This window comes from Bubalus kerabau, chromosome 17 (genome assembly GCF_029407905.1).
Source record: "Bubalus kerabau isolate K-KA32 ecotype Philippines breed swamp buffalo chromosome 17, PCC_UOA_SB_1v2, whole genome shotgun sequence".
NCBI classification, from domain to species: Eukaryota; Metazoa; Chordata; class Mammalia; order Artiodactyla; family Bovidae; genus Bubalus; species Bubalus kerabau.
The window spans coordinates 41,423,075-41,449,704 of record NC_073640.1 but is presented as its reverse complement, the minus strand read 5'-3'; the positions used below and the strand labels follow the sequence as shown (position 1 = coordinate 41,449,704).

The 26,630-nt window shown below is 48.1% G+C and overlaps 1 protein-coding gene across 12 annotated transcripts in view; it reads right to left on the bottom strand.

Moving 5' to 3' along the window:
- ZFHX3 (zinc finger homeobox 3) overlaps positions 1 to 26,630 on the bottom strand; it is a 290,141-nt gene that overhangs the window by 86,157 nt on the left and 177,354 nt on the right. For all 12 annotated transcript variants that reach the window (XR_008704554.1, XM_055554168.1, XM_055554163.1 and 9 more), the window contains one exon: positions 19,707 to 19,938. Coding sequence is in view for 11 of the 12 variants with exons in the window: in XM_055554168.1 (XP_055410143.1) it covers positions 19,707 to 19,938 (232 nt within the window). In the remaining variant the exon portion in view is untranslated. The remainder of the gene's footprint in view (positions 1 to 19,706; positions 19,939 to 26,630) is intronic.

The following is a 26,630-nucleotide window of genomic DNA, read 5'->3' as shown; positions in this document are numbered from 1 at the left end:
TGTTCATTACGAAAACTGGGAGATGAGGCAGATGAAGAGGGTTTAACGATAACTTCTTTTTTCACCCACACCTCCATCTCGACTTGCTCTCTTCTACTTGAAGTACCAGTGCCCGCCAGATACTGTACAACCATCCTGAGCTGCTTTGTCTCCCAGATGGAACCACCTCAACAGCACTAAGCATTCACTCGTGCCACCACCCCCACTCCCTGCTTCCACTAGCTCAGATCCTCATCTGTCACGGCACGTGAGCTTCGCTTTCAAACCCTTCCGTCTTCCACCCAGGAGCCAGTGTTACTTGCCTAAAAGAGGGTGAGGTCACGTGACTCTGCTAAGCATCTCATGGCTCCCGGCTCCCCTAGAGGGAAGTCTGAGCTCCCTTTCTTGTGGAGAACACGGCTCATGCAGGTCCCACTGGGGGGTTACTTCCGCTTTCTCCGTCTGTTCACACTCAAGATACGGCCACAGACAACATCCCCATGCCCTTCACATTATCAGCAGGGTTCCGGGCCCGTGGCAGTGGTCTTTGTAAGAATCTTTTTCTGTTAGACAGTGAGCCACCTTGGGCATAGAGCGCATCCCGTCCAGCTTCTCCATCTCCCTTGTTCCGCTAAAGGCTCACTAGACCTCTGTTCACTTAAGGGGTTGGGAGGCAGGGCCCTACTGTTCGTACAGCCTTGAAGATGAGAGACGGAATAATCACCTCTGGAAAGGAAGACAGGTAAGAGTGGGGCAGGGATTCTAACAATGGACAGGAGGAAAAGCTAACCGCAGTGTGATACATGAAGAAGAAAAATGAGGAGGCTGTGGTTCCAGACACAGAAGCCCCCCTTCCCTTCTGCACGTGCCTACTGACCCTGTCCTGACGGGGGACCCCCGGGCCAGGGGCCCACTTACTCCTGAGCACACTCATGCGATCAAGAGGTGCTCACTCTCTTTAAACAATGGGATAGGAATTGAATTAAGATTTATCATAGCCCCAGCTTCCACATTCCTAAGACCCTGCTCTTCAGGATCTGGCCAAGCTAATGCTATGCTTCCTTCTTTCACCAGGATCACTCCTTTAGTTACTTTCCATGCTTCTCATTCACTTCTACCATCAAGTGACACTTCTGAGAATTCTTTTCACTCCTTCAGTATTTTGAATTACTGAGTTACTTAATCATCGAGAAATTGATAAATTATAAACTTTAAAAGTCAAGTTTAATAACTATACCACTTTTTTGCCAAACATTTCTTCCTATTAATTTTTATTAGCTATATATTTTTCCAAATAATTCCATTTAAAAATTCAATTCCTTATTAAATATACTCAGTGGATCCTTCCACTAGATCCTCATTAGTTACAAAGGGGGAAATAGTAATTTTACAATGGATAAATAATCACTGTTAACTACTAATTCTTCACTAATGTAACTAATCAGTATTTGTCACCACATCTAACTGATCAAAGTTGACATCACCAATAAAGAGACAAATCAATACCACGTCCCACCTGATACAGTGTACTAGAAGAAAAGCAACACCACTTCTGGGGAACTTCTATCAACATGCAAACCCCGATTCAAATCATGAGGAAACGTTAGACGCACTCAAGTTGAAGGGCACTCTACAAATTAACTAACCTGTCCTCACCAGATACGTTGAGTCTGTAAAAGACAAAGGAAAGAATGAGAAACTGTCCTAGATTATAGGACTCTTTTAAAAAGAGTTGGACATCCAAATACAACTTGTGGTCTGTGTTGATTTTTTTTTTTTTCATATAAATAGTATAACTGGGAAAATTGGGAAAATTTGAAGACGACCTACAGATTACCTAGTGCTTCTGTACTGATGTTAATTTTTTTATTTTGATAACTTTTCTGCAGTTATGTAAGATAATGCCCTTGTTCTTTGGAAATATACACTAATATACATTTCCAAATATACATTTGGAAAATACACTAATATATTTACCAATCAAGTGGCACCATGTCTGAAACTGACTCTGAAATGGGCAGAAAAGATAACAATGAATATCTGTGTGTGTGTGTCCTAAGTAGGCATGTAGAGAGTGAGAGTGTGTGAGGAGGAGACAGACAGATAAACCAAATGTGCTAAAATGTTAACATTTGGGGAATCTGGGTAAAGATATACAGGAATTCTTTCTAATCTTAAGTTTTCCGTAAGTCTGAAATTATATTAAAAAAAAAATTTTTTTAAGTACAAATTGAGAGGCGGAGACAAGTAGAAGGAGGTAAGCTCACCCCCTTTCATGAAAACACCAAAATCACAACTGCTGGAAAACCATGGACCAAAAAAAAAAAGTACAAATTGAAAAGAAAATGCATTAAGATTCCTAGCCTTTCTAGTCCCATTATATATTTTCTGTACTCTTTAGTATTGGCAATTACACACATTATTGCATAAATATTTTAGATTGTATGTAAATTTCATTCACTATTTGTTTTCAAGTTACCAATGAAAATGTTGGATAAAAACAGAACCCTTGCCAGCACCAGCACGTGCAGTTCCCCTCAACACAAATAGCCTAGAAATCAAAATATTATCCCTGCTTATCAGTCTTTCTTGTAGTCAGAATTCAACACATATAAAAATTTCTCTTTACGCTCAGAATTTGATTAGGAGGTTTTGGGAGAAACAGTAGTTCTGAGGTATGGTTTTGTTTGTTTTTGTTTTTTTTGGTAGTACCAGGTGGCATGCGGGATCTCGGTTCTCGGACCCAGGAAGGAACCTGTGTCTCTTGTATTGGGAACATAGAGTCTTAACCACTGGACTGCCAGGGAAGTCCTTGATGTATTTGTTTGGAATACACCTATGATATTCACACTTGCAATTCTATCTGCCTCTCACATGGGCATACTGGTGTGGGGCAGGGGAAAGTGGAAGCAGCTAGATACGATCAACGGAAGGAGATGGGTCTGCAGCCTGTGGTCCTTGCCCAGGGCTCCTTCTCCAGCTGAATGGCCTGCTCCCTGGCCCCGACCAAATTCCTGAACTTGCCCAGAACCCCAAGCATCTTACTCTACCTGCAGCTACCAGGATTGGGTTCACCTGCTCCTTGGAGCTGCCCCAAGGATTTCTCCCAAGAATTCCTCACACTTCGGAAGGCCCGGGGTCTTTACTGCCCTGCCCACTATCTGGTGATTACCATGGACCACCCTGAACTGTGTTAATCATGTGCGCATGTGTGTGTGTGTGTGTGTGTGTGTGTGCCTGCACGCATGCATGCGTGCGCGTGGGTGGCTGATATCCTCCCAGAATATGATAGGCAGGGGTCATCTCTCTTATTCTGTTATATTTTTCCACAGTAACTAGTGTTTACAATGAACTGGGGCTTGAACAGCTGCAAACCTCAACACCCCCCACCCCAAATTTCCAGAGTTAAAATAGGGCAAAGAACAACCCCTGCCTGAGTCACCTTGAAAGCAGGCTTGGAGATGGCGGAGGCCTCTGAAGTACATTTACAGCCTCCAGAATATAAGTTTGCATTTGCACAATACAACTTCCCTTTGCAATGAGAATTGATGTACATTATTTCCTTTTATCTTATTAGTATGATGGGATTTGTTCTTGATGAATCCATAGCACTACAGTTACTCATCATCATTCCATTATCACTACAGGTTTATAGATTTTCCCCTTTATTACTCATTTTATTTTTTCCATCAAGTATATTTCATACACGAGATAGTAATTACCAAGTTCTCTATTCCTTACACTTAAAGTTTGCCTTTTCCCCCTGATCATAAAAGCAGTAAGTGCCTATTGTTGAAAATCTTGAAAATACAAAAAAGTGCGAAGGAAGTAAAAATTGCCCATAATCAGTGATAACATCTCAGTATATTTATATATACTTTAAAGGGAACTAGGCCAATTATATGATTTGGGGTCTTGCTTCCCTGTCTATTGAGCTTTCTTCCATGTCCTTAAATATTAATCAAGAACATTATTCCTAATGGCCACCCAGATTTCCACTACATTTTCATAACACAGTTTACTTAATCCTTCCTCATCTTTGAAAAGATGGGTGGCAGAGGCTCCTAATTGCCTTCCTAACAACTGCTCTTTCTTGTGAACTGAGCACTCACTTTATTCGGGGCGGCAATACCCCCTAGTTAAAATCAGTATCTCCCAGTCTCTTGTGAGTCCAGAGAGAGTCATGTGACCAAATTCCAGCCAATGAGATGCAAGTGGAAGTAACGGGGTGCTTGGGGAAAGCTCCTGGAAGGGGCAGGCTCGGGGGGCAAGTGTGCTCCTCCCCTTCCTGATTCCTCTTGCCCAGGGCACAGATGGAGTGCGGTCATCCTTGAGACCATGGGGATGGCCGAGAGGAAAGACGGAAGGAAGCTGGGTCCCCACTGACCTGAGGGGCCTTCACTCCTGCACTAGACTGCCCTCCTTCCAAGTCTGCTTATGTGAGGGAAAACGGAACCCCTAATTTGCTTAAGACACTTCTGGGGTTGCTCTGTGGCTCACAGGTTAAAGCTATGAGATGAAAGAATATACATATTTTTTGTTTCCCCACCTTCTACTATCTTCATAGTCTATACAAAGCTTTGAATATATGAGATTAAGGCCGCATACACAAACCAGAAATTCTGCAGCCATCCAGTCCAATCTGAGACAAAAGTCCAGCTGAGGGAGTATCTGAGTCTCTCATCTCCTGGAGGGCAGCTTAGCCGGGGGCGGTAAGAGCCTTTAGGGAATGACACGGGCCTGCATTTGTGTGAGCAGGAAAGCTGCCCTTCACCAGTTCAAGGAATTCCCATAAAAGAATTCCAAAATGCCAGGCTGCTGGCATTCTCTCCCACATGGAGCGCACCAGCAAGGGCACGGCGGAGGCCTGAAAACCTGGGACAGCCTTTGAGCTCTTTCTCAGAAGGGAGGCTTGTTTTTGGAAGCTTTCCACCCACCACGCTCCTCACAGAAGCCCCTAAGGGAACCTGTATGGAGCGCGTGCCTGCCCATACGGCCTGTGTGGGGCCCAGTCATTCACTCTTACACAGCGGCTGAGGCAAAGCCGCCTCTCTGCAGTTTCTACTTGATTCAGGAAGCGGAGGTGCAGCCGCCACTAGAAAAGCTGCTTCTCTACTGATGAACCGACCACCTTCCACAACAATGGCAGAGAAAGTGCTATAAAGACGTAGCCCAGAACTTCAGGACTGGTACGTATCCCAGGTTAAGTGAGCTATCTGCTTAAGTCAGGTTTAACAAGATGACAATGCTTTCATTCTACTGCTTTAAAAAGTGGTTCAGGTGTGCAGAAACGATTTCCAGCCTCATGAACACAGGCATGAACACCATTTCCTCGTTCTCAGGCCGTGCACCATCCCGCCTGGTCTAGGTGCTGGGATTCCAGACACCCCTGCCTCCATGGGGTTTTCCAGCCGTGGAGGAGAGGGAAGGCAGCACTGAGGTCACAGGGACTCCAGTCCACACCCAGGTGATTTGGGACAACTGAGTCTGACATAAGCTTATTTTTACTGCCCTGAACGGAAAACGAGCCAACAGCCCTGTTCATCTAGGATCCTAGCTGCTCTGTTTCACCGTCATGTATAGGACAGTTTTCCTACCCCAAAATGAAAGACTATTTTTATCCCAACTTTGCTGTTCCATAAAACACACACAGACAAGATCTGAGGGATTCTGACCTAAAGTAAGTCTTCAGGATATCCAGGTTCACATATTTTCATTGTTATGATAAGGGGCAGAAGAATCTAATGGAAACGAATTCTAATATTCTCTACAAATTCAGGCTTCTTTATAGCTAGAAATGGCTTGGGGATCCAGTCCACTTGAGGATCATGATAGAATAAGACAAGAGTTAAGCTTCCTCTCTCTGCTTAATGAAAGCCGTGAGCTCCCCGTGGCAAGTATCTGCTGGAGAGGGGCCGGGACGCTTAGGAGATGCCGACCACGTTTCCAGGGTTGTCACGGCATGCCCGGGTCAGCACTTGTCCCCAGCCAGCCAGCCACTTCCTCCCCACACGGGCCCGCCCCTGAGAGAGTTTATTAACCAAGTGCTTGGGGGTTTGTGTGTATTTATATTACCTCCTCTTCTCTCCCTTCTGTTCTACCAGGGCACATTGGGGGGAAAAGTTATGATAAACTTTAATAAAAACAAAATTAAAATGATTAAACCTTTCATATCCGTTAGAGATAATCTCTCTTCTGCTGGCTAGTCAAATCTGGAAGAAAACAAATGCAAACCATCACTTTGTTGCCTCTCTTCAATCCCCTGCTCACTCCCCCGCCCCAAAGAAACAGACAGAAAAGGCTGCCTGTGGCCAAATTTTTAAAATAAATTACATTTGTCCTCACACACGGCAGCCAGGTGTGGCTGAAACATTCTTTCCAAATATCCCGTGATATATATAACGGACGTCCTTCCCTCCAGGGGCCTTTCCACGCGAGCCTGACAATCCCAGAAAGACTAGGACCCTGAGGGGGGAGGCATGGCTCCTTTTTATTGAAAAAGAAGCACCATTTCCCAATTAGCCATGTAATTCTGACTCATGGAAGGGAAGGAAGGCTGTGTGCCTGCACACCATCTACTGGAAGTACACACACACCCCAGTCTGCATTCCTGATTACAGCAAAGCCCAGAGAAAACAGACCAGTGGGGCACAAATCTCCCTGGTCTTATGTGTTCTAAGGACGTCTTCAGATCTGCCTGGGGTCTGGGCACATGCCTATGGAGGGGAAAATGGGTGCAGAAATAGACCAGGCCTGTCTGTCAAAGGCTGGCCAGACACACAAGTCAGGGCGAGGTTTTCAGCCCTCCCAGAGCGGGATAATGACCTCTGACACGCAGCATCTGGGATGCCAAGAGAACACAGGTGCCTGGGAACCGAGCACTTTCTGGATTATGATACTATGTAGTGGAACGGAATTCCAGTCCGGGAAAACCGCATCGTCCTCTGACATACCAAGGCTCTGCGTGGAATGTGGGATCGCCCATTGGCAGGTGGAGGGGAGGAGGAGGAGAAAGGTTCTTACTCCGCTACAGTCAGCCTGACACACACCCCCGGCAGAGCCAGCTTCCCCTTTTTCATCTCAGTTGTTTACGCTGTAGCAGAGACAACGTATCCTCAAGTCTAAAGGATGCAAGTCTGTCCTGCACTTCGCACTTGCGTCATGAGTCACCAGAAACAGATTTTGTTTTATGAGAAAACCATTGACCCCTGGGCTAAACCAGAGAGCTCCAAAGAATGCCACTGATCCCAGAAAGTGGCTTCTAAGCAGTGCAAGGTCAACACAATCTGTTCTCCTTGTAGTCATCCCCCTTCGCAAGGACCCTGCCCACACTGCACCCTGCGGTGGCCCTCCCATCCCTGCCCAAGGGGCTCCTTTTCCTGGGGGCGATGGGGAGGGAGACCAGTCACCCCTGTGCGACAGGGGTCGTGCAGGTCAAGTTGTCATGGAAGCTGCAACAGTGGAAGAAGTTACACTGTCACTCCCCTGCTTCAACCTTCCCATCCTGATGGGAGCAAAATCTGATCCCCCTTCCCCTGCAGCCTGCCAGCGTCCGCAGCCCCCCCTGCCAACCTTCCCACTGCCCCTCCAACTGGCTGAGGGGCTGTGCACCCGCTGGGTCCTCTGCCAGGGCCGCTCTGCTCAGCTCCAATGTCACCTCCCCAGGGAGACTTCTCAGAGCACCTTATGTAAGACGACTGACCCATCTCGCCCTGCCCTGCCTGGCTCTGTATTTATAGCACCTTGCACACCTGACATCCTCTATTTGTTTATCTGGTGTCTGTCTCCCCCTCACTGGAGGGAAAAGTCCAGACTTTGTGCTCACTCCCTGCTGGCAGCTTTCCCAGAGCCCAGAGCGCCATGGGCCACACTCAGGACACTCCATGTCTGCAGGGCTAAAGAACTCCACGCCTGGACTCAAACCAGTCACTCTTTCCCCAGCCGTGGTTCTTGTCTAAAAGAGGCAGGGAAAGTCAAGTACATCCTTCCCCAACTAGTGCCTCATCTCTGCCTCTTCATTTGCAAACTCTTCAGCACGTGCCCCCCTCCTGAGCCTTGCTCTCCCTTCTGAACTCCAAAATCAGCCCCAATTTTTATTTTGCTCTGAATTTAAGTGCCTACACAGTTTTGAATTTTTTGACAGTTTTGTTAACAATTCAAGACTCATATCTACTACAGAATTAGCATGAAAACTTTGGGGTGGACGCACCCTCATCCTGAGTGTCTCACAAGGCCAGGAGTCACTCCAGCACAGACCCCCAAGCCCGGCCCCCAGAGCAGGGCTGCCCTTCCACACTGTGGGGTTTCCAGTGCCCCTGGAATTGACTTGAACAGGAAAATCATAAAAGGGTTTTTTGAATATTAGGAAAACCACTTAAATCACTGCCAATTCTCAGAGAAGACTGAGGTTTGCACTCGATGGGCTGAAGAGTCACAAATGACCACTGCCCCTTCTTGCCCTGCCTTATAGGTTTCCTGGTGTCTACCCAGAGAGGATCGGGCAGTGGGTCATAGTCCTTTCTGGACATGAAGAACCCTGTCCCTGGGGCAAAGTGCTGCTGGTCTCTTGGGTGAGCTTGTCAGCCCCCAGCAAGAAGGCAAGACACTACAGGAAGAGTCTTGACAGAGAGCAGCAGAGCGCAGGAGGACTTCTGCAGCGAGAGACATGCCCTCCGTCTGCAGCGTCTAGTATGGCAGCCACGTGTTACAACAAGCACACAGTCTGGGAACCTGGAGACTTGAGACCTGTGATGGCTGAGAAGCCATGAACATGCCCTTGCTTTACACTCTCGCAGAGGAAGGCCCTTTGGGAGGTCAGCTGAGAAGCCTGTGTCCTGGGCTTGCATTTGAGAAAGATGAGGGTTGGGGGTGAAGACAGACCTGCCCTAGGGATACACATGAGGGGTGGGCCCTAAATGAGAAGGATGAAGGCTTACGCACCAGGGCCCTTCTACAGTGTCAGGTCTGGAGGACTCAACACACACACAGGAAAACCAGGGAGTCAGAATCCTTCAGTACTTGTGGTAACTGGGATCCTCTAGACGGAAGCCCAACCAATAGACACGGTATGGAATTCTCTACCAAAGCAGGTCACAGAAGGTGACAAGGGGAGTGGCATTTACTCTAACCAGAGCAAAAAAATCACCCCCAAACAAACAAAAAACGAGACCACTAAATACCATCCACAAATCCACAAGCACAAAAAAATGTGCTTATTCTTAAAAGTGCCAGTGGGTAACAGAGGAGAGGCTCCTCGTGTAAATCCTCGCACTTGAGCCTCACACGCGAAGGCGTCCTGGAGAGCTGTCATAATGGAAAGCCATAGGCCGAGTGCCTTAAACAACCCAAGTTCACTTTCCCGCAGTTCTAGAGGCTGGAAGTCCAAGATCAAGGCGTTGGCAGGTTTCGTTTCTCCTGAGGCCACTCTCCTTGGCATACAGAGGGGCAAGCTGTCCTGAGGCGTAGGTCGCCAAGTTTCACAGGCGCGAGAATGTCCCTCCATGGGCTGGCTGTGCCCTTGGGACTCATCAGTGGCAGGTCTGGACAGAGGCTGTGTTAGGACAGGCCAGGCAGAGCGCTGCTCCCCATCTGATGAGCTCAGCGGGCACAGTGCTCTGACCTCTTTTCTGACCTAAGCAGGGGGCACTTCCTACAGAGCCCCCTGCCAGGGAGCTTGCTCTGCTTCTTCACAGACCACGGCCCACACCTAGAACCGAGATCTGGGAGCAGGAAGCTGCGGAGGGACCAGCAGGCACCGACTCCGCGGCAGGAAGGTCTGGGGTAGCCCCGTCGCCCTCCGCCTCTGCCTCCTGTCCTCCTTCCACGTCCAAAAAGGAACAAGACACTGAACTCAGATGTCAGGAAGTGGGTGGTCACGGCCTAAAATGTGTTCCCCAGATTCATACGTTGAAGCTCTAAGCCCACAGAACCTCAGATGTGGCTGTATCTGGAGAAAGGGCCTTTAAGATGGTGATTAAGTTAAAGATGAGTGTTAGACTGGATTAGGGCACCCTGGCTGGCATCCTTATAAGAGGGGATTACGACACAGAGAGAGAGAGACAGGCAGGTCTGAGAGCAGAGTGAAGGCTGTGAGAAGAGGAGAAGACAGCCCTCTGTACGCCAAGGAGAGCAGCCTCAGGAGAAATGGAACCTCCCAACGCCTTGATCTGGGACTTCCAGCCTCTAGAACTGCGGGAAAGTGAACTTGGGATGTTTAAGGCACTTGGCCTATGGCTTTTCATTAGGGCAGCTCTAAGCAAACTAAGGCAGTCTAAAAGGGAAAAGCCTGTCCCAGGCAGAGGACTTTAAATCGAGCAAAATGGTGAGAGGAAGCACGTAGATTCTTTTTCTGTCTTCATGAGATGACGACAGATCTGGATAAAGCTGAGTGAAGACAACAGACAGGCTTGTTCCAAGAAAAATCACATACTATCCAACCTCTAATATTCTGATTAGAGCAGAAGTCAAGTATCTTTTAAAAGTGATAAATAGCTCTTTTTTCATTAACAAACACACAAAAGGTCTCAAGATAGTTTGGAAGTGTAAAACTATAAAAAGCCCTTTAACATCCACTCTGAAGGCTACATCTTGACCAAGTCCTTTCCAACTCCCTCAAAACTGCTAATGGATTAGGCTTAAGTGGCAAAACCAAAAGTAAATGCCTATTTGAAAACGTGCTTCTCTCATATGGAGAAAAACCGAGGTGGGGGGAAGTGGCAAATAGCAGAAACAGACGGGAAGGCGCGAAAGAACACACCTTACTCAGCCCAACAGAAAGCAGGAGGCGCGTGGGCACCACATCCGTTTCTTTAAAATGGAAGTCAAAGTGTTTTATGGAAAGTGCGGCCCAAATCCAGGCTGGGCCAGCAGGATCCCAGTGAGGAACCAGCGCCAGGGCAAGCGTATTGCGCGCCCCGTGGCCGGCCAGCACTGTCCATTAGAAACTCCCGAACTGCTCGGAGCAATCTGGTCTCTCCCCCAAGGCAGCCGTGAACCACACGTGACTAAGAAGCACTTGAAATCTGGCTGGTATGACAGAGAGACTGGATGGTAAATCTTTATTCAACTTTAATTAATTTAAACTTAAATAGCCACAGGGGGCTCGTGGCTGTCGCGCGGAACAGGCCGAGAACCTGGAGACGCTCCCTTGTCACTCTCAGAGGGTCGAGAAACCCCAGAAGCAGGAGGCTCTGGACCGCGCCTACTCCGATGTGGGCGGTCAGAAAACTTCCCACTGCTAGTCAGCGTTTGGGGAAGAAAAAAATCATGCAGGACTATAATTCTCCTAATTGGGTCACAGTTTGAAGGGGGTTCCTTAACATCCGTGACTCTGAGGAGAAGGCTTTGAGCTATTTCTGTGAGCAGAGAGACCAATGCATGCTCCACTTTCCTCCCGGACCCCCTACCAAGGTCAGGAGCAAGTTTATTAATATAGAGCGTAAGCGGCCCAAGAAACGGATTCTTTGGGCATGTCTGAAGGCGTATGAAGTTAAAATCATTGTTTCTCTTGAAAAATTACATTTGAGCAGCACGGGATGGTGTGAAGTGAAGAGGCTAGAATGAAGACGTGCCCACAAGACAGGGGGCAGTGGGTGATGACCACCATCCCCAACCCACCCAGGTACAGAGCCCCGACCCCAACTCGCTGGCTAGCTCCCATGCTCACCTGAGGAACAAGTTTCCCTCATTCAAGCTCCTTGGATCCCCTCTTTCAAAGGGACCCCCCATAAGTGTTCCCCTGACATAGCAACTGGTGGGACATGACATTCTCTGTCTGCCATGGGATCCCTATGTTTCTGAGCTCTTTGGCATGCTTACAGCCCTAAACAGGAGACCCCTAATGCTCACCCTCAATACCCACCCCCCTCCAAAAGGACTCACGGTCTCTCCTCTTTACGTTCATCTACATTTTCCTGGGCCACTCGGTATCACCCCCTCTGGAAGGGAGCAGCCACAGTGTTAGCACCTCTCAGAGTGGGCAGTGTGGGGTGGCCATGAGGGACCCCCCCACTACCTACCGAGGGGACAGCATGCAAGACAGCTCGAGTGCCCAGACGAGGAGGACAGGCAACGTATAGTCATACATACAGCCCAATATATTATATAGGGGAACATACACTCCAGTGTCAAACACTGAAATTAAACCCAAAACCCTGACAGCTTTGAACCTCCCATAAAAATAAAGCAACTACTAAATGGTGGATCCAGAAGACGAATGGGCAAATGAATGATAATCACTGTAACTCAGGCTACAGCAGCCAGATCTCAGATCATTTCTAAAAGGTGGAATGTCTTGGTGCATACGCTTATCTCTTCCGGAGAAGACAGAGAGGAAACAAGCTTGGTGGGAATTTTCATTGGAAGGAGTGATGCTAAAGCTGAAGCTCCAATATTTTGGACACTTGATGCGAAGGGCTGACTCACTGGAAAAGACCCTGATGCTGGGAAAGATTGAGGGCAAGAGCAGAAGGAGGCGACAAAGGATGAGATGGGTGGATGGCACCACCGACGTGATGGACACGAGTTTGACCAAACTTAGGAAGATAGTGAAGGATGGGGAAGCCTGGCATGCTGCAGTCCATGAGGCTGCAAAGAGTCAGACACAACTTAGCGACTGAACAACAACAATGACTCCAGTCAAAAAACCTCCTGGATAATGGCTCTCAGAGGTCTTCCTGGTATCCATGTAATTGCCCTGACTCTGGCTTCAGGACATTCCTAACTTAGAAGCAGCAGCCTCTCCAAGATGCTTCTTTATAACAGACTCTGACGCTGCAGGGAAGGCGGTGCTATCACTACAAAGCTGTCTTGTATGAAGAGATGGAGCCTTAGCTTCCACACTGGTCGGGGGGAGGGGGCTGTGTGTGTGTGCGTGCGTACATGCGTTTGTGCACGCATATGCACGCACAGATGTGCACACACACGTGTGAGAGGAGGAGTAGACATACTGGCATATACTTAGAGGAAGGACTTAGAGAAGGTGATGGCACCCCACTCCAGTACTCTTGCCTGGAAAATCCCATGGACAGAGGAGCCTGGTAGGCTGCAGTCCATGAGGTCGCTAAGAGTCTGACACAACTGAGTGACTTCACTTTCACTTTTCACTTTCATGCACTGGAGGAGGAAATGGCAACCCACTCCAGTGTTCTTGCCTGGAGAATCCCAGGGAAGAGGGAGCCTACTGGGCTGCCGTCTATGGGGTCGCACAGAGTTGGACACGACTGAAGCAACTTAGCAGCAGCAGCAGCAGAGGAAGGACTAAGACAAGGAATATGTAATCAGAAGCCATCACACTTACAAATGTAAATGAACAGGCAATTGGCGCTGACCTTTGTAGATTGTTAGAGGACTAATTAAGGCAAATCAGGAACTCTGTTCCAACAAAAAAACAAGACTGTAGACACCCTAAGAAGTACTCCTGTCCTCTTCATGTGGATGCAAAATGCAAGCAAATCAGACGGTAATCAAACTACATGTGCTTTACACTGACAAAAGGAAAACTGTCTCCATGAACAAAAAGACAACAAGATTCACCCCTTGGTCTCCTGTGAGTAATTTTGCTAGTATCTCCGTCAACGAGCTCAGCCACTATTTGAGCTCTTGCCATGCGGCTGGCACTCTATTAGATTCCATACAAACAGATCCCACCCATGAAGTAGTCAGAAACGCCAATTACAAATTTTGCTTTGAATGGCTATTTTAAAAGCTTTAGAAAAAAAAAAAAAAAAGGAACAGAATCAAAGTATACATCATTCAGCAAACTCCATTTTTCATTCAACAATATTATATTCTCTCTTCATGTCACTATATAATGAAGTCTCTTTAGCCTTGCATTGAAAAGCAGCTTTCTAAAAAAGCACCCTGAAATTCATAATTCTCATCCCAGTAGTCCCTCATCAGGAAATGGATTTAAAACAGATGAAGTCATGTTTTCTCTATTCCTTCATGAGTGCTCAAATTTTCAGTCACCCCAATTTGTTCAGATGCCCTTTACACATTTAAATTTTCTGGCCAGAATTACTTTATCCCTATGCTTCCCCAAGCCTCATGGACAAGACATACAATCAAAAGGAAAAAGGAGAGAGAAAAAACTCTGGTGGTTTTACAAAAACAATACTTTAGAACTGCAGAACTGGTCACAACCTATTTTAGTGTTAAAAGAAAAACTGTACTGAAATTGCATATAATTTAGCTATTTACAAAAAAACCAAAACAAACAAAAAGAAAACAATGCTCTTAATACTCCGAGGGCAGCTTTATGCCAGTTTTGAAAAATCAAAACAAAAACAAATGACGAACTGGAAAACACTGCATTTTCTTATTCTCTTAAATTGTACAAGTAGAACTCCTCGGAACTTGCTTCAAAAAAATCATCCATCAAGTGAAGCCGGTGAGTGTCTCAGTAAAGGCTGTCGTCTAAACCACATCGTCACTTGGCCAGCTCCCTGACCCCAGGAATTCACTACCTTGAGCGCTAAAGATGTGTCAGTGAAGGAGGCTGCCGTCTTCTGCTCCAAGCAAAATACTCCCCTCAATTCTGAATGAGCGCGCCATCTGTAAGCTGAGCCATCGTTCGGTTGCCCTGAACGCACGAGTCGGCATCTAGAACAACGTATCCACACCAAGAGCTGAGAGACAGCATCAGCTGTGCCCCCAGCTCAAAGTCTTGCCCAGAGTAGGTGCTCGATGAAGAGTCATGTCATTACTTCTGTGCAACGTTTGGAGGGCTACGTCCCCATGTGAGAAGTGGTTAAGGGCAGGGTAAGAGAAACAGGAGGAGGAAAACAGAGGAAGGCTGAGGGCAGAAACACAAAGTGGCTCTTGTCTTCTGGAAGCTCAGGGCACTGATAGAGCGAAATTAACCACAGTTTCACCTGGGAGCCAGAAATGCCTTTTTAATAAGCAAACAGGGAAGCTGATCCTACACATGATCCACCTACGGGTGCGTTCCATCTTCCAAGGGCTTCTGGTTAACTAAGGGGAGGCAAAGAGCCAAAGCCAGCCACTGGGAGATATGACCCAGGTGCCGCGGCAGCAACGAGCTTTGTCTGCCTTTATCTGTGTGCATGTGGGAAGGAGTGGGAGTGAAACAGGAAGGCCAAATCCCAAAATCATCGAGAGAATACTTGGTCCTGCAGAAAATACATTCAAGCCAAAATCAAAAGACGAGGTCACACACAAAAACTGTTGGGAAGGCACGAACCTTGGTAGTGTGGTTACCTTCTCTTCTGTGAGATGTACATTTCCAAGACATTCTTTTTTAAATGGGAAGGCCGTGTGTGTGTGTATGTGTTTCTAGCACAGAGGTGAGGGCGGCAAGCATAACCACAAAGACCATTGCACTTGGTAAAAAAAAAAAAAAACCAATACACTATGGGACTCACTGATGTAAGTAAGGGTGACGCTTGACCACAAGCAGGACTGTGTCGGGGAGGGTGGACTAGGTATTAGCATGTGGTCAGCAACCAAGACTCAGCCCTTTGGTGCAGCAGGGCAGGACCTCGATACTTTAAGGCTGGTCAGGAGGGCTCTCGAGGGACTTAGGCAGCCAGTGGTGGGTATGTATCTTGGCCACTGCTACAAAATTCTGAAGGCAGAGGAGACTTCCACCATTTCTCCTTCTCTGCACTTCCATGTGAGACTGAACTAACAAGTAAGGTTTGAAGAAGTGGCATTTCTGTCACCCCCAGGCGAGAAGCCACAGGAGAGTCCACTCCATCAGCCTCGGCAAGAGAAGCCCCGCCACTGCAGAAGGTGACAGGAGCTCTGAGGCCCTGGGCTCACGGAAGGGAAGGACGTTATTTTCGGTGGCTTTTGTATAAATCTTTCTGGTGTGTGGACAAGACAGGAGGAACGGAAAGGAGAGAGAACACCGTCTTTTAACCAGGTGATGACAGAATGCAGGAAGGAAAACCCTAGACAGCACCACTGTTTACACGCGGCTTAGAGTCAGAACGCAGGGCTCCCGACAGGTGCCCAAAGACAGCCCTGAGGCCTCCTCACACCACACGGACGACCTTGCCAGCTGAGGATCAGTGCCCCAACCTTTATGTTCCAGAGGAGAGAAGTGGGAATTACAGGCACACCTCACAGATGTTGTGATAAATCGAGTATGACAACAAAGTGAGTTAACGTGATCTCTGTGGTTTCCCAGTGCGTATAACAGTTACATTTACGCTACATGGTAGTCTATTAAGGTGGGGGGGGGGGGGATAAATTATCTTAACTATCTTAATAAAAATAAATAAAAAATACATATCTTAATTAAAAAACACTTCAGTGCTTAAAAATGTTGATCATCATCTGAGCCTTCAAGGGGTCGAAATATTTTCTGCTGGTGGAGGGCTTGAAATAACGTGAGAATTACCAAAACGTGACACAGAGACGCAAAGTGAGCAAATGCTGATTGGAAAATGATCCCCACAGACTTGCTCCAAGCGGGGCAGCCACGAACCTTCCATCTGTAAAAGGTGATGCAGTGTCTCTGAGCATGGCAGAACAACGGACACCTGTTTTATGAAGTCTGTGTTTACAAAACCAGACGATGATGACTTTCAGTGTCTTAATTCTACCAGGTCCCTGCAGCCCTTCTCTTGAAGACATTCTTCCAAGAAGTTTATAAGAGTCCCTTCCCAGTGCAAGGGAGGAGGATATGTTTTAAGATGAGTTTTCTTGATGGAGTTTCTAAAACAGAACTGAGTTATTGTTCATGTCAATACGAACATTACCTAGTAATTTATGCCTTTGTCATTAGTAAAGAGTATACACTTAACTAGAGCGTATGGGTGGAAGGGCGGTGCAGGGTGGGGAGGGAGGTGGGTGGAGAGTGAAAACATGACTCCAGGCCGAAGACAATACAAAAGGATTCTGAAATACAGAAAGGAAGTCTATCATCTAGATGAAAGTTGCTCATACACTTCGGAGAGGGAGGAAAAGAAAAAAAACACTAATACGCATTAAATGAGAGAAACCCAGAAGGCAATGGTGTAAGAACGCAATTCCACAGTGACTGCATAAATAGAAGTATTACATTATAAAACAGGGGACTGTTTGTTCCAGCTCATAGACCCCGGGTGAAATGGCAGCTGTACACTATTTAGTTTGGGGCACCTCATTAATAAAAAGGGAATTCTGAGCAGAGTGAAAGAAAGAATTGAGGGGGCAAAAGGGACCAGCTTTTAGTGGAAGATTAAAACAATGACGTATGCAAAGCTGGTTTAAAAAAAAATTAAACCCTGAAATAAATAGGTCTGAGTATACTGGTAGAGGAAGAAGAACCCCGTGAAATGATTTAACAGCAGAATAAACAGACTGGCAGAACAAACAGGCCAAAATGCCCTCGTGGGAAGCGGGGACCCCCACAGCCGGATGGCCCAATGGTCCCAGTCTTGGGGCACTGGTGTGTCTGTGGGTGCTGGGTCCCATCCCAGGGCAGAACCATGGGGTCAGACATGAAACACAAGCCCGAGAGGTGGAGAATGATGAACTTTAAACAAAAGAGGCATACATGATACACGCGGGAAGGCACAGTCCATCTTGCAGTGACCTGGGGGTGACAAAAATCACCCTGATCCCCATGCAGGACTTTCCCAAAGCGGCAATTCAGGCTGACCGCTAGGAGGACTGGCCCCTCCTCTGTGATAACCCTACTCGAGCAGAGAGGAAACGGTCTCAAATTCTGGTGTATCCCATCATTTGGGGGATCGAGCTCCACCCATACAGAACAAGGGGGAAGAGAAGCAGCTGGGTGATGGACACAGAAGCTGTGGGCAGAGAGGTCCATGGGGGCTCTGGAGCGATGCCTCCAGTAGGAAACGAAGCTGACAGATAAAGCGATACATCAGAGCCTTCAGAGCAGAGAAAACGTCTACTCTGGCAGAGGGCTAGCCATGAATTAATCATAGGTACCTAGAAAACCAGAGAAAACAAAAAGTTGTACAAGAAGGTAAATGAAATTATAAAACTCTACATGGCTCAGCTGTGATTAATATTTATAGAGTTAGAATAATGAAAATACTGAATATTAATATGCCCCCAAATTATTATTTAATCATAACGGAAGACGGATCGGAGGGGAAGACAGAGTGTATTGAGGGGCTGGGGTGTGTGGGTACCGAGTCTTGTGTGCAAGACGGTGTGTACAGAGTGGGGGCGGGCTGGGAATGTGAGTTTGTGGATCGGGTGTGTGTGAGTAGGTATGAGTGTGTGGGCCTGCAGAATGGCATACTAGTAAAATCCTTATCTTCCTGTGTAGAAAGCCGACAGGTAATGTCTAACACTTAGCCAAAAAAAAAAAAAATTTCAAACAACAATAGTAGAGGCATGTTAAGAAATATGGCCATGAATAACAAAAGGAACAATTAAACTTGAAAGCCAGGGCTCTGGGGAATGGCACTGGGGAGGGCCGTGCCATTTTTCACAGTAAGGTTTATATAACTTTTTGCCTTTAAAAACTGTAAAAATGTGCAATCTGATAACATTAGGATTAAAACCCCACACAGTCATGACAGCTCCATGGCTGACAGGGTGCTGCAGGCAACAGAGAGGCCAAAAGGCCCGCCCGAGTCTGCAGCCTGGCCAGGTCGTGCGGCAACACGCCATCGGAATGAGCAAAGGGGTTTGTCTGCAGGATAAGTCGTGAACCTGGGCCTGTGAGGTGGCCCCAGTGAGAAACCTAGGGAGCCACCTGAAGGGCACGTGCCAAAGGCAGGAGAGCAAAGTTTCAAGAGGCTGGGAGCCAAGGGCCAGGCCTAGTGCCTGGCGATGCTGGCCTGTGGGGCAGACCAAGGACCACGAGCCAGGGAGGGGCATGGAGGATGGTCCGGAGCAGCCGAAGAACAAGACAGAAACACGGCCAGGCAAGGGCGCTTCCAGAAGACACTGGGCAGCAACCTCAAAGACCAAGCAAGCAGCCCAGCACGTAGCCACTGGCCTGGGTACATGCAAGGTCAACAGCTCCTTCTCAAGCACGGTTTGATGACGAGAGGAAACAGGCTCTGAGAGTCTGATGGGAACTGGAGATGGACTAACACAGACTGTTCTTTCAAAATCTGAAGATTCTGTTGTAGACAGACAGCGGAACCCAGGATTAAGGGAGAGCTTTTGCTGTACGGTTTTTAAAGAGACAGGTGACTGTCCTATGCTTCCAAGTGGAGAGAAAGGGATTGGGAGTCTGAAAAAAAGTGAGAGAGAGGGGACAGTCTAACGTACGAGGTTCCCGCGGGAGTAAGTCACATGGGGAAGACAGGAGAAGGGACTGCAGGCTAGAGGACAGGCGGGAAGCAGACACGGGGCGAGGGCTGCGGCAAGGTCCCCACACCCTCTGTGAAGGAGGGGGCAGCTCTGAGCCGGGAATAGCCGGGGCGCTCGGATACAGTCACGATGTTTTTAATAAGCACTCACTCTTCGATCATCTCTGAAGTTCATTCTTACAGACCAAACTCGAGGCCACAAACTGCCCAATCTCAGTTCTGAGCAAGACATACTTTAGCATTTTCTTTATGTCGATCTGAACCCAAGACTGAATCTAGAACGCACGCCGGACGCACCTGGGGAGAGGAGACAACACACGGTCTGTCGACTTGCTCACCGGGCAGTGGCTTGTGACGTGCAAAGAAAAGCGGTGCTAAGTTCCTCTAAAAAAATTGAAAGTAAGAGGAAAGTGACAGTCCCTGCGCGTCCCCTATGCCCAGAGCACAGCAGCCACCCGTGCCCGCGAGACCACTCACCGGGGTCGGTGGAGGGGCACCTGCGGATGGTGAAGATCTGCCCCAGGTCCTCGTCCTCCTCGGGGAGGCCCTTCTGCAGCCGCTGCAGCTTGCGCAGGCTCTCGCTGCGCTGGTGTTTCATGGAGCGCACGTGCTGGATGAGGTTGAGCTTGGCCTTGGTGGAGTAGCTGCACAGAACGCAGTGGTAGTAGCAGCTCTCGCCCTCCACGCCGCTCTCGTGCTGCTGCAGGTGCTGCGAGGGTGAGAGAGAGGGACGTGCCCTGGTCAGCCGCACCAAGCCCAGTCCCGCCGTGAGCCCGCCCGCCCTGCCGGCCGCCCCACAACCCCTTTCCGGAGTGACTCGGTTTTCCCAGGGGGCCCTTCCCCCAGCAGCTTGATGAGGACAGGGAGCAAGGTGACTCTTGTTCCTGCCTCCCCTAGGTATGTCAGAGTGCTGAAAATGCTGATGGATCCGACCCTCCCAGTGTAAAACTGGGCTTTCTGGCACAATAATCCAAGGTTCCTCTTTCCGCTTATCTCCAAAGTGTTTGCTCTATGTGGAACAGGGGTTGGCAAGCTATGGCCACAGGCCAAGTGCACCCTTCTGCCTGGTTCTGCAAATAGGGTCTTGGTGGAACACAGCCACAAACTGTGTTGGTTTGTGCATCATCAATGGATGCTTTCTGAACACCGGATGGAGTTCAACAGTTGCAACAGAGATTACGTGGCCTGCAAAACCTAAAATCTTATTATCTGGACCTTCATGGAAAAAGTGACAAGCGCCCACTTTAGGGGATGGCCTACAGGATGGTCACCTTACCTGCACAGAATCTTAGGTCAGTAAAGAAGCGCCAAAGCTGCTGTGTGGCTATTTCACAAGAAAGATGACTCAAGCTTTTGTATTTAGAACTAGTCTATTAGGAGAACCTGAAATTACGTTTTCCCTTAAGATTAGGAAAAAAGGAAAAATAAATTTGTCCAGACCAGTTCTCTCTCAACATCTCAACATCATTTGGCTTAGAGCTCAGATGGTCAAAATTACACTCTGGGCTGTGTTTGTGTCGATACAGAACTTTGATTCCAGAACATGGAAGCCCAGGCGTCAGTACGAAGCAGACGCGACAGGGATAAAAGTATGGTACACAAACCAGCGGAGGCCATGGGGTTAGCAGAACCCAGACTTCTGCATCTTGAAGAAGACTTGTATCCAAGCACAATATTCACATCCTTTGGGGTCCCTGTGAGAACACATGGAAAGCTACGGACCCTTTTTATTAAGAATTAGAGAACTGACATGCTCCTGGTATAGAAAGCCCACCTTCTTCATTTCAAATGACTCATTTTAGGCGAAGAGGGAATTTTTCTATTGGGTACACATAAAGCAGGAAAAAAAAAAAAAATCCCAAGAAGTTTTGAGTGGTTGACTCAAGGTAACACAGCTAATTAATGGGAGAAAGAGAACTAGAATCTGGCAGCATCCGCCCCCCGTATCCTTCTGGAGGAGGAAATTGACATCATGGATTTTATGGGCTCATGTTACCACCTGTCCTTCCCTCTTTCTCCTCACCCCAATTCCCACCTCCAGTCCCCTGAGCCTGGCCCAAGAACCACAATAAAGCCTTGGGGCTGCTCTGTGCTGCTCATCTCCTTTCTGACCACACTTGTTCTATTTGATGCCCGTGCCCAGTAACTATCTCTGGTCCTGCTTGGACCTCTGTCCTGTCCTGATTATACCATGGGACACTCAGGAAGTGCAGAAGTCAATGTCCCGCACTCTGCTCAATGCTAACAAGAGCGGCCCAGCTGTTCCTACTGGATGACACAGCTTTGAGGCTCATGTGTTCACATGCACACATCCTATGTTCACAGAAAAAGTGTGAACGTCCCAGAAGCAGGTCTGGACCTCACTGGAAGAGGAAATATGAATGCACCAACAGAGGGCTGAAGAAGGGGAGGGGGCGCAGGCCCTCGACCATGTAAGCTGGCTACACGACATTAACTTTTGCTCTGAGGCCAACCTGCAGGTAACACCATGAAGGGCTTCACAGGTATCAGCAGATAACAATCCCTTCTTTCCCAGAAATGGGTGATTTAACACACTCAAGTGCAGAGCCTTGGAGCAAAACGATATGTCTTCCCCTGGCCCTGCCTCCAGTAAGAGCTGGCCTACAGAAATCACAACCAGAAAGAGATTGAATAACAAGCAAGCTCAATGTTAACTGTCAGAGTATAACCACCAAAAACACAAAGCTACTTTTCTTGAAATAAATTTGAGCTGTTTCTTTTTTTTTTTTTTAATGGTTTCTCTTCAGTTTGCCCCCTCAGACTTAAGTCTCCTTGCCAAGGATGGAAAGCTCCAAAGCTACATTTTTTGGAGGGTGGGACTCTGGGGAGAGAGACTGATGGGCTAGATGGAAAGTAAAACAAAATGAGCTTGCCCATGCTGATTCTCCCCAAATTCTCCATGCTGCTGCTAAGTCGCTTCAGTTGTGTCCAACTCTGTGCGACCCCAGAGACAGCAGCCCACCAGGCTCTGCCATCCCTGGGATTCTCCAGACAAGAACACTGGAGCGGGTTGCCATTTCCTTCTCCAATGCATGAAAGTGAAAAGTGAAAGTAAAGTCGCTCAGTCGTGTCCGACTCTTCGTGACCCCATGGACTGCAGCCTACCAGGCTCCTCCGTCCATGGGATTTTCCAGGCAAGAATACTGGAGTGGGTTGCCATTGCCTTCTCCAAATTCTCCATAGGCACCCCCGAAAGCCAAAAATGGAACCCGGGTATTCCCGGGAGCAAGCATTAGGGTTGGGACTGAGGAACAGGGAACCCATACAAGAGCCAGGAATGGCCACCTTGGATCACTAAGACCCAACAAATTACGTTTATTAAAATTTCAACAAAAACTGACTGAATGAAAGGTAACAGGAAAATAACCATGGAATTCAAAGCGTTAAGTCCTATCAAGGGATTCTGGTGGTATTGTAAACTACGAAATCACAGAAAGGATCATTGAAGCCTTAACCTCGAATTCCCATTACCTTCCCATGAAACAGGACTTCCTGACAGTAAGGCTCTGAATCTTAAACATGAAATTTTAATATGGATGTGAGGGTTCTTTTCCAAATGTCTGGGGTTTTTAGTCTCTGAGCCAGAAGAGAGGATAACACGGCCAGAAAGAGTTGGATGGGAGCTGAGATACGAGATGTCTTTCATCCTTAGACTCAGGGGCTCTTGGGTGACAGGGCTGTGTAAATCCTCAACTGAAATAAACATCACACTGGGGACTCCTGCTGGAAAAATAACTGATGCAACGATGATGCCCCTATACCACCTCACTTGACTCCTGGTAGTCACTGGCAATCTCTGCTGCCACCAGGAATCCTTTTGGTCTGCTATGTGAGAACCATTTTGGAAAGCAAATGGGTGCCTGATGCAAATGGTAGAGACAAGAATAAAAACAAAAAATGCGGAAAACAGAGCCATGGCCTCTTCCTCTGAGCCGGGTGTAGCAGACAGTTAGGGTCCCCTCTCAGAGACTTGCACAGAAGCTTAATTCAAAATTCCAAGCTTGCTTGCACACTCCAAGTTCACTCTCCAAGACATACACATGGAAATCCAGAATAAATGATTTCTCCATTCCTAGGAAACACCTGCTCATAAAGGTTATACCCCAACCCAAACTTCCACTCACAACTGGAGTCTCTGGGGGTCCTCCTGCACGTGAGAGCTCCTGTTCTCACCACATCTTACAGGCTCCTGCTTGGGCAGTTTTCAGGCTGTCCAACGTGGAGCAAACGGGGGTCCAAAGCCAGCAACAGGGCCTTGACCTCTCCGCACCATCTGGTCCCTTCCCAGGCCTTCGGTGGGTCCAGGCCCTGACCTTGGAGGCCAGGCACCCTCTCCCTCCCACGAGGCGCTGTACCATCCCTGGAATTCCACCCTCGGAACCTGCCTAGTAAGAAGCAGCAGGAGTGGGCAGGACTGGAGAGACTGACTCCACAGTGGCGGCCAGCCCGTCACCCCGGAAATGCTTTCCCTGCAGGAGAGAGTAGATGTTTTCATCTGGAGAAGGAGGGAGAATGATTTGTTCCTGACCCAGCTAATTAGGATACCCTCAGTTGGGATCACAATGTATTTAATTAAATTCACTGTAATATATGAAGAATCCACCGAGGCACAAACCCCAGTGGAACACTCAGTGAAGGGGCTGCCTCCTCTCAGACTTCCTGCTCTGATCTCGGCAGGCAGGAAATTCTTCTCCCACACAGATACTGGACTCCCCCAAGCCTCTCCCCCTCCATCACAGAGCTCGCCCACCCTCAGGTAGGAGGACCCACGTCTTGTTCAGCTGTTTCCATTTATTTCTTTACTTTGTGCTCAAGATTCTGAAGTCTATGCTCAAGATTTCTTTATGCTCACCTCTAGCGGGTCAGTTGTGCAGCCTAAAAAAGAAAACAGGGGACTTTCCTGGTGGTCCGCTGGTTAAGAATCTGCATTCCAAGGCAGGGGATATGCGGGTTCCACCCCTGGTTGGGGAATGAAGATCCTACATGCCACAGGACAACTAAGCCCATGCATCACAACTGCTGAGTCTGCGCACCTCACCTAGAGCACCTGCACGCCCCAAGTAGGGAAGAAACCCACACACCGCAATGAGAGGCCCCACAGGCCGAAATGAAGATCCTGCGTGCTGCAACTAAGGCCTGATGCAGCCATAAATAACTAAAGGTTTTTTAAAACACAAAATAAAGAATAAGAAAACAGAACAATAACTTCAACTGTGGTCAGTGTGCTATAAGACACGTGTGCTACATGTGGACCCAAAGAAAAGTGGTCACTGAGCCCCCTGGGTAGGGTTTGGTTCGATGCTAGATGTCAACAACACATGAAACCACACACTATGTAAACACACACACACACACACACACACACACACACAGACTATGCCCCACCCGCGGGCCTGACCCTGCAGGTAACAAGGCAGTGCTGGTGGTAACCTGGCAGACAGGCCACGAGATATGAGGAGGGCAACCTTCTGGCGTGAATACCATCGTGAGAACACTTCCTCCGGTGGCACAGGAAAACCAGTGGATCACTCAAGAAAAACCAATCAGTGAGTAATGAAGAAGCAGGACCAAGAGATTAGTCAAGGAAGGGCGACTGACTCAGCTAAAGGAAGACCAGAAACCAAGGTCCAGTCCAGCACTCCATCCAGCCAGCCTCTCCTACAACCTTGAATCCTGAACCGCGGAGGGCTTCCCTGATTTCCCCGGTCTTACTGTCTGGTTTTAAACGTGCCCGCAAGGGCTTCCCTGGCAATCCAGTGGTTGGGACTTCTGCCTTCTAATGCAGGGGGTGCCGGTTCCATCCTTGGACAGGGAGCTAGGATCTCACATGCCTCATGACCAAAAATCCAGAACATAAACAATGGAAGCAATACGGTAACAAATTCAGTGCAGACTTTGAAAAACGGAACACATCAAAAAAAAAAAAAAAAAAAAAAAAACTTTTAAAAAAAAGTGCCTGCAAAACCCTGGCTTATAGGAACTGCAAGTGTGCAGTTGTTCTCACTGAAAGAAAGTTCTACACGTGGCAACAGGACTTACTTCCTGAAAGCACAAAGAAGTACAAGGACCCACAAAAAGGAAATAAGTACCCGGTCTTACTCATAAATGGAAGCAGGGAAAGAACTCTGCAAACTCCAACTTCTCCAAATGACCACGGTGCAGCAGAAAACAGATGGCCCTCAGCACGTAGGAGCTGGACTGGCACACGCTGGGTGAGCAGCACCTGCACTGGAAATGAGCAAGGGGGCTCCCTCGTGCTGACCAAGGACCCTGTCCTGTCCACCTGTCCAATCCTGTTGGAGCACTTATATTTTATCAATAAAATGCTGGGCTGGGTTTAGCTGGCAGGTGACACTCCCGTGCCCCTGACCTGGAGATGTCCAGGGTCCCCTGTCTTTGCTTCTAGGTCTGGTTCTGGGGGAAGAACTTGGAAAAGACAAGACCTCAATACAGTAAAAGGCATCTCGGATAACGAGCCTGGCACATGAGGGCGGGTATGAAGAGGAAATGAATAATTTAAAAAGAAAGGAAAGGAGCCGGCTGGCATTATTTGTGGGATTTCACCCCATTAGTATGTTGGGCTCGTCCACCCTGGCCAGCGACTGAAAGTCAAAGAGATGAGAAGAGGGCTCTTGTTAGAAAATAATTCATCGCAAAAATCAAAAAAATGTGTTCCTGTTACTTGTTTCCCAGGAAAACTAACCAACTTCTGTCAGAGACCATCGATTTCTATAAATCTGGAGGGGCCCCGGCTCCCTCCTCCTCCCCAACAAGAGGAAACTTCTAACATCTGGTTCTTCATGCATGGAATGCAAAATATTGATCAGGTTTTGTCAAAGCCTCCCCTTTAAAGTAGAAATGGACAAAGTACAGTCTGACACGTGCGCACACACTCTCACGCACGGAAACACACAGGATTCACGAAGGAGGCTTCCTTGGGGAATAATACCTGTTATGAGGCACACACAAAGGCCCACCCCTGCTCACCACACTCTCCCACGGATACAGCGCGACCGCACCCCGAGGGCAGATCAGACACTGAAGCTCCGTGATGGGTAAAGCGGCTCCCAGGGAGCCACCCCTCCTGGGGTACGTGGGCGACCCTGGGGGAGACCCACACCTAGAGGGGAGGGCCCCACAGCCCACACACGGAAGGCCTTGGTGGAAGAGGCCGCTGTCCCATCAGACCTCTGGAGGAGAAAACTGTTAACCAGAGCAAGCCAGGGGCTCAGGGAGAGGGCTGCAGAAGTCTCACCAACACCTCCGGTAAGACAGGACAGGAAGATGAAGGTCCGGAGTGAGCCCGCTAATTACCCACTAAGACGGAATAAGGAAGACGTGAGGGGGGTTAATTCACCATCGTAACCGTGCACGGCAGGT